Source organism: Penaeus chinensis, chromosome 4, assembly GCF_019202785.1.
Source record: "Penaeus chinensis breed Huanghai No. 1 chromosome 4, ASM1920278v2, whole genome shotgun sequence".
Taxonomy (NCBI): domain Eukaryota; kingdom Metazoa; phylum Arthropoda; class Malacostraca; order Decapoda; family Penaeidae; genus Penaeus; species Penaeus chinensis.
In genome coordinates, this window is record NC_061822.1 from 28,727,946 (window position 1) to 28,740,445 (window position 12,500).

A 12,500-nucleotide genomic window follows, 5' to 3' on the forward strand; every position below is an offset into this window, starting at 1 on the left:
TAGGTATTCGAGCCTTCAAGAGTCTCCATAGGGTAGTCAGTAGTTTATCTTCGTTGCGGTTACATATAGAGATGCCGTTCTATGCTGTTGCCAAGGGCAAGAAGCCCGGAGTTTACGCCACATGGTGAGTTTTTGCCGTGTTTATTTATTTTGTTTTATTCGTTTTTAGTTGCCATATGTGTGTAGTGTTGATCATGCTAACACTATTTGTCTTTTACTGACACGTGTTGAAAGCAGGTAGATGCATTCAAGTAACTCTTTCTCCGATAAATGAAGTAAAAGGCAGTGGACTATGGTAGCTCGAAAGACGAAATTGATTGAAACAGAACGAAAGCCAAAGAAACGGGCCTTTAATTGTTGTATGTAGGCATGTCATCATTTCTAAACACGTGTTTGAAGTTTGTAGAGTCATAACACGTATCATGTCAGTATACAAATGAGTAGAACTATATTTTTGGCTTTTAATTTAGAGAAAAGTTAGGCAGGCTTATGTCTCCTGTCTATGATCGTTTTCTAGGAATTTCAGTGAATTTTGTTAACATGAAGGTTCTCTCTGAAGCTATTTTACTTTTTGGGCAAAATATTCAAAAGGTTTGATTGTTCTCTATGTGTGCATAACTTTCAGTACTCCAGCAGTGTTACAGTGTTATTATTTTACTGCGCAATACATTGTGAATTTCTCTGAAATTTGGAGAGAGTCGATCCACAGCACTTACGTATGCACTCAGAAATTTTGTTATTCCCAGGCACAGTTTCCTTGTTTGTTTGTTTTTGTTTTTTTGTAAAGTATGTATCGAATTTATAGTTTTGTGAAAAAGACCTGCTGTACATTTCTAAGAAGTCTTAGATTGATAGAAAGAGGATAAAAAAGATACAACTGGTTCAATATAACATTTATTTTATACTGTTTTTAGGGACAAGATATAATTTACTAAGGCTTCTTCTTGAAGCTTCGCTGAATTATCAACCATTAGGAAGAAGAGAACAATGAGCAGGAGAAAGAAAATATCATATTTTATTTTAATGTCTCACTAGTAAATCATTTAAAATTAAGAAGGCCATATAATTTTCATTATTAGTAATACTATTTCTGTGATGTCAGATTGCTGTATGAGGATTCCATGTTCACCAAGGTATTATGTAATTACTATAAAGACATTTACTATTGAGTGCTATTTTTTAATTCAAGGGGTTGATATAAGCAAACTTAATTAGAAATATATTTAGTTATGAAATAACAATATGAGAGGATTGTTTAACGTAAAAGTAGAAGAAGAAAAAATATTTTCAAGGAGTATATGGTCTTGAGATTTGAACATCAGTCTCACAATATTAAAAAGTAGGGTAGATAATATTTACTGTGTATTAGATTGAGAAAGAAATCAATATGGGTAACTAGTTTAAAAATATAATGTAGTAAATTTTATTTAACAGGATTTTGTGTGTGTGTGTGTGCGTGTGCGTGTGCGTGTGTGTGTGCGTGTGCGTGTGCGTGTGCATGCACATATGCATATGTATATGTTAAGGTGTTTGTTTTTGAAGAAAAGAATTGATCAGTTTCAACACATCAGATTTTCTCCCCAAGGCAAACTTATTTTTTTAATTACTTCAGCCAGTCATTATTATTTTGTATGATTTTGAATCTTGCCGCTCACTATTGGTTACTGACTTAGATATTATAAAAACTACTGTTATTATATAAGATTCTGCTTTCAGGCCAGAATGTCAGGCTCAGGTCACAGGCTTCCTTGGGGCTCGCTACAAAAAGTTTGCGACTATGACAGAGGCTGAAGAATTTATAAAAGGGAGCTCATCATCAAATGTCATAGACAACCGACAGGCATCATCTCCAGTCACATCAAATAAGATAGATATTAGAAGCTCAGCAGCAAGTGCCAGAGAAAAGGTGAAACAGAAGTCACTGAATGTAAACACAGCATTTGCAAAAAATGATAGTAAGTTTGTGTAATTGTATCATTATCATCATTACTGTTTTTGTTATTTGTGTTTTTATTGTTATTATTACTATTATGATTATTATGATTATTTTTATCATTATGATTATTATTATTATTATTATTATTATTATTGTTTTGTTGTTATTGATAACAATATTATTATTATTATTATTATTATTATTACTATTATTATTGTTATTGTTATTATTGTTGTTATTATTACTATTATTATTGTTGTTGTTGTTATTGATAACAATACTGTTATTATTGTTACTATCATTGTTATTATTGTTTTATGCAGTCATTACTAGGAACCATTATAGTTATCATTGAAGATAATAATAACCACATTTTTAAAAGATTTCATCTTGCTTACAGTAACTGATTCCTTACTCACTGGGAGTTATATCTGTAGTGTATTCTAAAAGTCTTACATATTTAGTAACCTGCTGTAGTACATGATCATACTTTTATAGTTCAGGGTGCTAGTGTAAGAATACAGTGCTGTTAAGTAGCTGTATAAACATTTTTGCTAGGTATGAATTGGATAGTCTTTATTACAGATAATAATGATGATGGCAGATTAAGCCCAACACTCGTACAAATGAAGCAAGATATGAAGAGGTTGCAGAAAGAGTTATCAGATCTGAGGTCCAAGTTTGATGAGTACGTTGCTGAAAAGTCAAGAGGATCAGGGTTCACCTCGCAGACTCAGGGCTTCCACACGTCTGCTGTTGTGCCGGGCAAGAGGAAGAGGGAAAAGAGTCGAGAGGAAGTAATCGATCTCGATCTTGACGAGCCTTCAACGAGCATCAGAAAGACGGACTTCACTGACAGTCGAAGTGACAACACAAAGTTCGTCACCGACAATGACGGATTCCTGATAGTATTTACAGATGGCGCTTGCGAAAGCAATGGCCGAGTGGGAGCGAAAGCAGGTGTTGGAGTGTACTTTGGGAGAAATCACCCACTGTAAGTTTGCCTTTACCTCTTTGTTTGTATTATTTGTTTTTGTTTTCATGGAAGATTTTCTATATTGTTGCAATATGCAGAGGCCTATGTACAAAGCTAGTACACAAAACACAAAATCATGTATAATATCTTATCAAAAAGATTTTAAAAGAAGCAAATGTGCCACTTTTTCAGCAATGTCGCCGAGCCAGTCCGAGGAAGACCAACCAACAACACGGCAGAAATCCAAGCTGCTACATATGCCCTAGAGTTAGCGCATGCCTCAGGTGTGTATTTCTCTAAGAATTTACAACAGACAATAAATTTATGTTTAAGATTTTTTTTTTTTTCATTATTTTTGGTCACATTATAATGTTTCAAAAAATAATTTACATTTTGAAATTGCATTTTCAAGCAGTGTCCCTTTTAAAATGGTACATTTTTTGTTCATTCCCAGTTCCGTATTGTTTCTTTTTGTTATGTGTTTCCATCAAAAGGTTATAGTAATCCCAAACTTTTGTCAATTATTCTTATCTTCTTAATCCCTTATGTCATTTAAAGATTTCAAACAGGCATAAACAGAACTTTCTGTTTTCAACTTCTCTGTCTGATAATCAAAGTATGCATTGCCAACTATCAGTTCCTTCCTTAACAGTCCCTGCTTTTGGTTTGCAGGTTTTGACAAAGTGGCAATTCATACAGATTCGCAGTTCATGATCAACTGCATGACCTCGTGGTTGAAGAGCTGGAAGAGGAACAACTGGAAGAAGAAGGACGGGGAGCAGGTGAAGAACAAGGACGACCTGATGGACTTGGACAAAGCCTCGGAGGGGTTGATGGTGAAATGGGTGGGTGTGAATCTTTATTGAGAAATCTTGCTTTTTTTTCTTCTGTCTGTGTTTGTCCCTCCTCTGTCATTCTCGTTTTCTTTCTAGTTCGTTCTCACTCTCTCGCTCTCTCGCTCTCTCTCTCTCTCTCTCTCTCTCTCTCTCTCTCTCTCTCTCTCTCGTCTCTCTCTCGTCTCTCTCTCTCTCTCTCTCTCTCTCTCTCTCTCTCTCTCTCTCTCTCTCTCTCTCTCTCTCTCTCTCTCTCTCTCTCTCTCTCTCTCTCTCTCTCTCTCTCTCGCTCTCTCTCGCTCTCTCTCGCTCTCTCTCGCTCTCTCTTTTGCTCTCTCTCTCTCTTTTGCTCTCTCTCTCTCTTTTGCTCTCTCTCTCTCTTTGCTCTCTCTCTCTCTCTTGCTCTCTCTCTCTCTCTCTCTCTCTCTCTCTCTCTCTCTCTCTCTCTCTCTCTCTCTCTCTCTCTCTCTCTCTCTCTCTCTCTCTCTCTCTCTCTCTCTCTCTCTCAATCACTCATGCTAGGTGGCTTCCTATTGTTATGAACCTACTTTAAGTTGTACACACTAAATAGTTATTGCTGTGGGCAATGGGGAGCAACAGCTCTTGAAAAGTAGGTGTATGAATGCTCCCACACTTCCCACAAATTTTTAAATCGAGTAGCTGACTGCACACAGAGCCTGTCACAGGGATTGGTATGATTCTGGGAAATCCTATTTTGAGTGGGAGTATACTAAGAGATTGGAAGTAACATAACAATTAAACACATGAGAAGAAAGCACTTCACAGTGTAAATTAACAAACAAAAAATCAAAATATACACATAGAAATGATTATGAAAATCATAAACCCAGTAATGTTACATCACAGAGAATGCAAAACTAATTATGTGAATGTAAGGTACTTTTAGACATAAAAAACCCTTATTACATCTTTAGTAAAAATAACAAAGGGCATATACTGCAAAGATAACACTATCACTATGCATTTTTGATTGTGTAATTGTCTTCAAATTATGTCTAATATGCTAATTCTGCATTACTGTGGAATAAGGTTTAAGTGGACAAAGTTATTTAAAATACAAAAATGGCTTCAATATCGTACAACATATTTACTGAAAATTATTATATTAAAATGTTTTAGATTACTTTTAAGAAAAATATTGTATTATTAAAAATATATTTAGTGGTTGAAAGGTATGGGCCCATGTACAGTCTTAACCCAGTGTTGCTGGGAAAATGCTGTGCTCATTTCAGAATTTTTTGTGAAATGTCTCTGCAAGTGCTTAGCCACAAAGGAGTCAATTAGAAGACCTTGTGACCTTACCTAATTTCACCTTTCTAGAATTTGCATGAAATTTTTTTTTTTTTCCCAGTACCCTCAATATCAGTGGCATTATTTTTATTATATTATAATTTTATTGACATTAGTAATAGCAATATAAGATGACATAACATATAATCTCATAATTAGTGCATTGGTGACTTAGTACAAGTGGAGCCATCTATATGTAACAGCAATTAATAAAGTAGACTCACAGTGGGCATGATATGTACATACATGCCATGCTCATTGGTTTTGGGTTAACAAGTGGTACATGAAAAAGTACCAGTACTTTAAATCATTTGCAACAAGTTTACAATCCCATATCCACAACCCCTTTGGCCCAGCTGCATTTCTGGGTTTAGATTTTTTTAAGTTTTCAGATATAGAGATAGCTCTCCAAGTGGTATCTTAGGCTTTACCACATAATCAAACATTGCTACTACAGCAAAAATATATTAAAACACACACTTATTTGGGTAAATAAAGACTATGGATATTATTGTAGTTTATTATAAAGTAACACATTCATAGCACACTGTTAATATGCTATATGACCTTTTTGACTGACAGTTTATTTATTCATTTATTTTATTTTGTTTAAATTTTTTATTAGAGCTTTCTGTTTTTTAGAATATTGGATAGGAGAATGCAAACTCGTATGAACTAATTGTTTGCACCTTGACCCATTATGGACTACATACAATATCCTTAGACACAGAATAAAACAATTCTGACAAAGGTTCTGGATAATTTCTTTGCAGTATGTCTTCGTGTAAATTAGTAATCCTGTGACTAATTTGTCATGTTCGTCACTAATGTGTATGCAAGAGTACCTTATCTTTGTAAGATTGAAAATGAATTCATCCTGATCATATGCTATCAAGAAGAGTAGAAAAGAAACTCTAGGCTTCAGCTATGTTGTTGCCCATTGCTGATTGAGCATGCCAGGCCCTTAGACTTAGTCACTTGCCTTTTGAGGTTCTCTTATCAAAGCAAGAGAGACTAAACCTCATGTTATATCCTGAGTTGTTATAGGGGTAAGAAATGTTAGGATTTAGATGTAGTTTGAAGAGGTGTTATATTTGATAGAACAAGACAAATTTGTTACAAGTAGCAGCACACTGATGAGCTGAAAAGATCAAAGACCATGCAGGCAAGAGGGAGGTCTCCAGACTGGACAGCTAAATATATTTGCTACTCTTTTGTGTATGTGATTACATTAAGATGAGTGTCAAGGAGTTTAAGCAGTCTAAGGGCTAAGTAGATAGATGACCAATTTGCCCATGGTCACACACACACAAACACACACACACACACACACACACACACACACACACACACACACACACACACACACACACACACACACACACACACACACACACACACACACACACACACACACACACTCTCTCTCTCTCTCTCTCTCTCTCTTTCTCTTTCTCTGTCTTTCTCTGTCTTTCTCTGTCTCTTTCTTTGTCTCTTTCTCTGTCTCTTTCTCTCTCTCTCTCTCTCTCTCTCTCTCTCTCTCTCTCTCTCTCTCTCTCTCTCTCTCTCTCTCTCTCTCTCTCTCTCTCTCTCTCTCTCTCTCTCTCTCTCTCTCCCTCTCCCTCTCCCTCTCTCCTCTCCCTCTCCTCTCTCTCCCTCTCCCTCTCTCTCTCTCTCTCTCTCCTCTCCCTCTCTCTCTCTCTCTCTCTCTCTCTCTCTCTCTCTCTCTCTCCCTCCCTCCCTCCCTCATTGGTGCAAGAGTCTATGGTAATTAGCTTACAGATGAGATGTACTGATGTGTGACATAGACTTATGAGGGTAGAACTGATGATGTATGGTGTGTTAATTAGGATTGATACAGGTGTTTAAAAAATTATGCTATGAGAGCAGATATGTTTTCTGGCTTATTCTTCATTTAGATGATTATGTACTCGTTGGTATATGCAGTGTCCATTTGATTTTTAAAGTTTAAATTTGTAAACACCCAGATAACTTCACAAATGCTCAGTTACCAAGGAGGCATTTACAGGCCCTACCTGATCTCACCTGGTTACCCCACTCCATGAATATTCAGGGAAGAAGTGTCTGTTGCAATCATTATTATCATCATTTTGTTATCATCAGTATGAGAATGGATGGAATAAGTAGGTGAGGTTAGGTAGGCCTAATAATTTACACCTAATGATTAAGGGTTTCTGCAGTCCTCTGTGTGCAAGGAAGATCAGGAAAACAAAACCACAGTGGACAGTACATGTGAACAACACTCCCAGTGCCAACACAGTTTAAATTGGAGGTGTTATCTTGAAGACCAAATGTTTTCTTTCTATATGTTTTTCCATTGCATTTATAAACATATTTGACCCCTCTGTCTTTACAGGTACATGTGAAAGGTCACTCGGGCAATGTTGGTAATGAAGAAGCAGACAGACTAGCCAGAGAAGGTGCAAAACTTTATAAACAAGATCAGCAGTATTAGCACAAATGCATTTGATAGTGCTGGAGTAGACTGTATACTGTGTTCTTCCAAGTTAATATGAATTATGTCTTTTCTTTGGATAAATGTAATATATTTGGATACATTAAAGGCTGTGATGAATAGTCGTTTTGTCTTGATCACTTTGTTAACCCACTGGCCACGGATGGCAAAGGTCATTGCCATGCTCACTTTAATTTAGTTTATTAAAATTAGTCACCAAGGAGTCTGTTTACCCATTTCCTTGATTTTCGGAAAGATACTGTTTTTATGATTTTGTTTTTATTATTATTAGTGTTCCAGTAATATATTAATTTCCTATAAATTCAAGGAGTGCAGAAATCAGGCATGATCACTTGGGCTTAGTAATTGACTCCTTAGTGGCTGATTATGCCATGTGTGGGCAAGAAATTCACAAAGAACTACTGTGAACCATACATAAACCCACAGCCAATGGGGGTTAAAAGGTAGAATTAAGATTGCTCATGCTGTTATGTACTTTATTTGTGAACAGGCAAACACTGATTTAACCATTTTGATTTGTTCTATTTCAAAAGTTTTGGAGGTAGTAGAAACTATTTTCATATTTATTTTCATATAGGTAAAATGGAATAGTTTTTCATGTATGCCAAGTTCTGTTTATAATTTACTGTAGTACTGCATTGAAAGTATCACCAGTAATACCATTGCCTTTAATCAGATCTCAGATCTCCCTGTTCACTAGATATGATAAAGTGTTGTAGATTTTGTCATAGGAACTTGATGGGTGTAGTAAATGTCATCATACATCTGTGATAAGTGATATATTTGCCTAAATTTACTCTATAGTAAGATCATGGATCGTTATTAAAGCCAGACCTTATTTTTATATTCTAAACATGTCATGTGATATAGCTTGTTCTTCAGGCTCAGGATTATTTTTTATCAGTGCTAGTGCTTTGAGTATAACCCTGATATAGAACTTTTTTTGCGACTTGCATGGTTATTTTCTTGATTTTATCATAACGTTATTACTGTATGTTTGTATAAGGGACCAATATTTTTTTTTAAAGGAGGGGCTATGAGAATCTTGGAACTGTAGGAGTGTATGGTAAATATCATAACATATTTTTTAAAAATTATTTGAAACTACCCATTTGAAATTCATGGTCCTGAAATACTTGCTCCCTAGACACCCTCCCCCCCCCTACCCAAAACCTTTCCATATGGGTCAATGATGATTTGATATCACATTCTGATAGTATCCTTTGAAATTTATTTTTCCCCACCGTCAGAGGAACTTTGCATTGGGAGGGTAATTATCTTTTTTGTGATAGGATACTTTTTTTTTTTCTGTATCATGCAGATATATGCTTTTTATATATAAAAACATAAGGAAATTTTTCACAAAAGACATGAAATTTCATACATACTTAAGAATGGGCAAGTGAATGTATTTTGTATATGCACATTCATGCATGCACGTGCACACATCACATGCACACATCACATGCACACATCACACGCACACATCACACACACACATCACACGCACACATCACACGCACACATCACACGCACACATCACACGCACACATCACACGCACACATCACACGCACACATCACACGCACACATCACACGCACACATCACACGCACACATCACACGCACACATCACACGCACACATCACACATCACGCACACATCACACATCACACACACACACACACACACACACACACACACACACACACACACACACACACACACACACACACACACACACACTCTCACTCTCTTACACAAACACGCACACACGCACGCACGCACGCACACACGCACACACACACACACACACACACACACACACACACACACACACACACACACACACACACACACACACACACACACACACACACACACACACATACATAAAATAGACATATACTATACCAGTGCATTCAAACACATCTAAGATTTTGTTACTATTTTCTGTTGTGCATACAGCAAATTGGCTCTGTTGACCAAGCTTTTGGAAAAATAAACTTATTGAAGATATTATTAATGGATTTTAATTATCACATTTTGAAGTTAGATAATAAAATAATTCCCCAAGTAAGTAAGTTAGGGATATTAAGATCTTTCCCTGACTGGCCTGTGGAGTAAGTGATGAAATTAAAAACCATTTTCAAAACTAAGGTCTCCCATTAATGATTATTGTAAGGAAGTTGAAGCAAAGACGATAGATACTCACTTCTACAAAAACTGTTCAGATATAAAAGGATGTCTCCTTCATTTTACTGATACACATAATTTATTTTGTTAATAAATAGACTCAGATTAAGAGTTTCTGGTAAGTACATAAGCCATGGAATAGACACTTTCATATTTGGATAGTGATTAAATTACAGAGCCCAACATTACAAAATTACTACTTCAGATTGCATACCCAAAAGTCACAAATAAAATATGAGGTGCAATATGGATTCATCATGGTGAAACTAGATATTTAGAAATGATATTCTCAATATAGTCAACTTTTCCTTTAATTAAAATACATATTTAAAGGACTTTTTCACACTAATCAGAAGTTATGTATGGTCTTGTCAATTAATAAGACAAAACAAAATAAGGACATACTTTTTATTTTGATGTATATTTAATTTACTAAAAAATTTCAAAATATGTAATTTTGTTTTGTTATTTTGGGGATCCTGTTGCAAGTAAGTATTTACATACAACATGTTTAGGTCTGAATTGGGAAATCTTTAATAGAATTAGTTTCACTTCCTCATCGATAATTTAATAAGAGCTCTACGTCCTCCAAGGTAGCTATCAGTGCAACCTAAGCTAAGGCAAAAGAAAGTTACATTTTGTAGAAACCCAAAAGTGATAAAAATGGAAATATAGAGTAATAGGCGATACTGGAAATTAAATTAATGACATAATTGAAATTATCTTTTCACCTGAGAAAATATTTTTCAAAATTCTAATTATGATTTTACCAGGAAAAGCTTAAGGACAAATTCTGAGGAAGAAAGTATGTAGACATTTCCCCAAAGCAATTTAAAATATAATCAAATAAAAAATAATAATTTACCATGAATGAAACTGCAAAAGGTCTTCTTCTCTGTTGTTCAGGACAACCCATATCATATTTTACAAGAGCTATGTGTGTCACTTTACTTGTAAGTCTTAGGAGTGACAACATAACGGCATATTTTGTACAGTGAGAGAAGTATTTCCGAAAAAGAAATGAATACTTCAGTGATTCAGTATAATAACACTATCATTAAAATGTTCTGATATTGAAAGATTTGTTTTGCAAACTACCAACTAGTGAAACTTGATTATTAACAATGTAAATTTAAATTAGAAAGGAGAAATATAATATGACAATCTGTTAGTTGATTTCTGTAGGTGACAGGAAAAAGAAATTTAAGTTAGAATGTTTAAAACATTAAGAAAGTGATTTAGCCATGTTCGCCCTTGTACAAACATTTATAAATATTTTTTGAAGCAATTAAATAAGTGTAACCTTCTGATAAAGATATTTGAAGTATTAGTGTATGGTTTCTTTTATCTTAGTTGTCCTTTTAAGCTTTCCTATCATTCTATCTTTAAAAGAGAAAATACTTAAAGCTGCACCTATATCAAAATTTGAAAAAATGGGAATTAAGTATCATCATTCTAAAGCAAAAACAAAATCTAAAGCAAAAAAAAAAAATCCATGCCTGCCAATAAGCCCCTAAATATCTTTTTCTTTTAATTACACAGATATCTAAATTTCTATTGAATACATTCTGGAAACGATCTTTGTCTCTTCTTAGACATTTGATTGTATGCATTTCCCTCCTTTCACACTTCATAAAGAGTAGTAACTGGTCATAACAGACTTTTCTACTATTCTGAGTAGCTTTCCATTCATATATATATGGACTGAAGTGTAAACTCATTCATACATACAAAAACAATATATATATGTGAAAGCCACGTATCTGAGTATAAATAAGACATCAGCAAGCCTTTATCATAATACCTAGATTTTAAGACCAAATGATCCTCCTGTCCTGTCAGAAACAAACCAAAAAATTATGGGAAAATATGAAGGGGACAGACACTGGTAATCAGTCATCAAAGAGATAGAAAATGTTGATATACATAATAATGCCTTATGCAAACATATTTGTATTCATATCAAAATGATACTCTGTGCTGGAAGTTAAACTATGACTTCTCTTCAAAGTTAAAAGCAACTGGTGAGTGTTTCCTGTCTCTGTAATGTTAAGTTCCTAACTGAAAGTTTATAAAGGTGTAATGGTATTCATAACTTTCAGGATATTCAACATATGTGTACTAGCATTAGTGGGATAGACAGATAAGCAGACAGACAGACATAGAAAACAATAGATAGATAAATAGATGAAGATATAAACAGATAAAAGATATGTAAGTCTGTCTGTACCTCAGTGTTCAAAATTGGGTGGAAATGAGATCCAGAAATTTGAATATTAATTTATTTTCAAAGAAAAGTAATAGAGAACAATAAATCTAGATCTGCAAAACAGTGAAATGAGTAAATGTTACTCACATTTAGCCCACAAATTAAATTCTCATATATGACTTTGCTTGTGTTACATTTGGAATACAATATCCCAGAAAATATTTAACTCACAGGCTATCAATATTTCCCTTTTGTTTAATATTCCCAATACCAAATATGGCATATCAAAAACATGAATATGATATACTAGAATGTATTACCCACTTCTTCAAAACATGAACATTATCAGAATCAAACCATTACTTCATATCAACATCTTCCTTAGCAGGATTGAAAGTTTCATCATCCATGGGTTGCGTTTCAATCTTCCGTTTCTTTGGGGGGATATATGACCCCAAGCCACCTGCTCTTTCTGATTCTTCTATGGTGTAGGGTTCTAACTCTAGTGACTTCAAGCGCTTCTTGTGAGGTTTCGATTTGAAAT

General features: G+C 34.8%; 2 protein-coding genes across 2 annotated transcripts in view; one reads left to right on the plus strand and one right to left on the minus strand.

Annotated features, from left to right (window-relative positions):
- LOC125025118 (ribonuclease H1-like) overlaps positions 1-7,654 on the plus strand; it is a 7,740-nt gene extending 86 nt beyond the window's left edge. The window contains exons 1-6 of the mRNA XM_047613056.1: positions 1-124; positions 1,717-1,955; positions 2,522-2,930; positions 3,105-3,196; positions 3,585-3,757; positions 7,434-7,654. The exon at positions 1-124 is cut by the window's left edge and continues 86 nt beyond it. Coding sequence (XP_047469012.1) covers positions 1-124; positions 1,717-1,955; positions 2,522-2,930; positions 3,105-3,196; positions 3,585-3,757; positions 7,434-7,532 — 1,136 coding nt within the window. The 3' untranslated portion in view covers positions 7,533-7,654. The remainder of the gene's footprint in view (positions 125-1,716; positions 1,956-2,521; positions 2,931-3,104; positions 3,197-3,584; positions 3,758-7,433) is intronic.
- A 4,361-nt stretch (positions 7,655-12,015) lies between these two features.
- The window catches only part of LOC125025264 (zinc finger protein 593-like), an 8,559-nt gene continuing 8,074 nt past the window's right edge, over positions 12,016-12,500 (minus strand). Inside the window, exon 5 of the mRNA XM_047613236.1 lies at positions 12,016-12,500. This exon is cut by the window's right edge and continues 35 nt beyond it. Within this exon, the coding sequence (XP_047469192.1) occupies positions 12,316-12,500 (185 nt within the window). The 3' untranslated portion in view covers positions 12,016-12,315.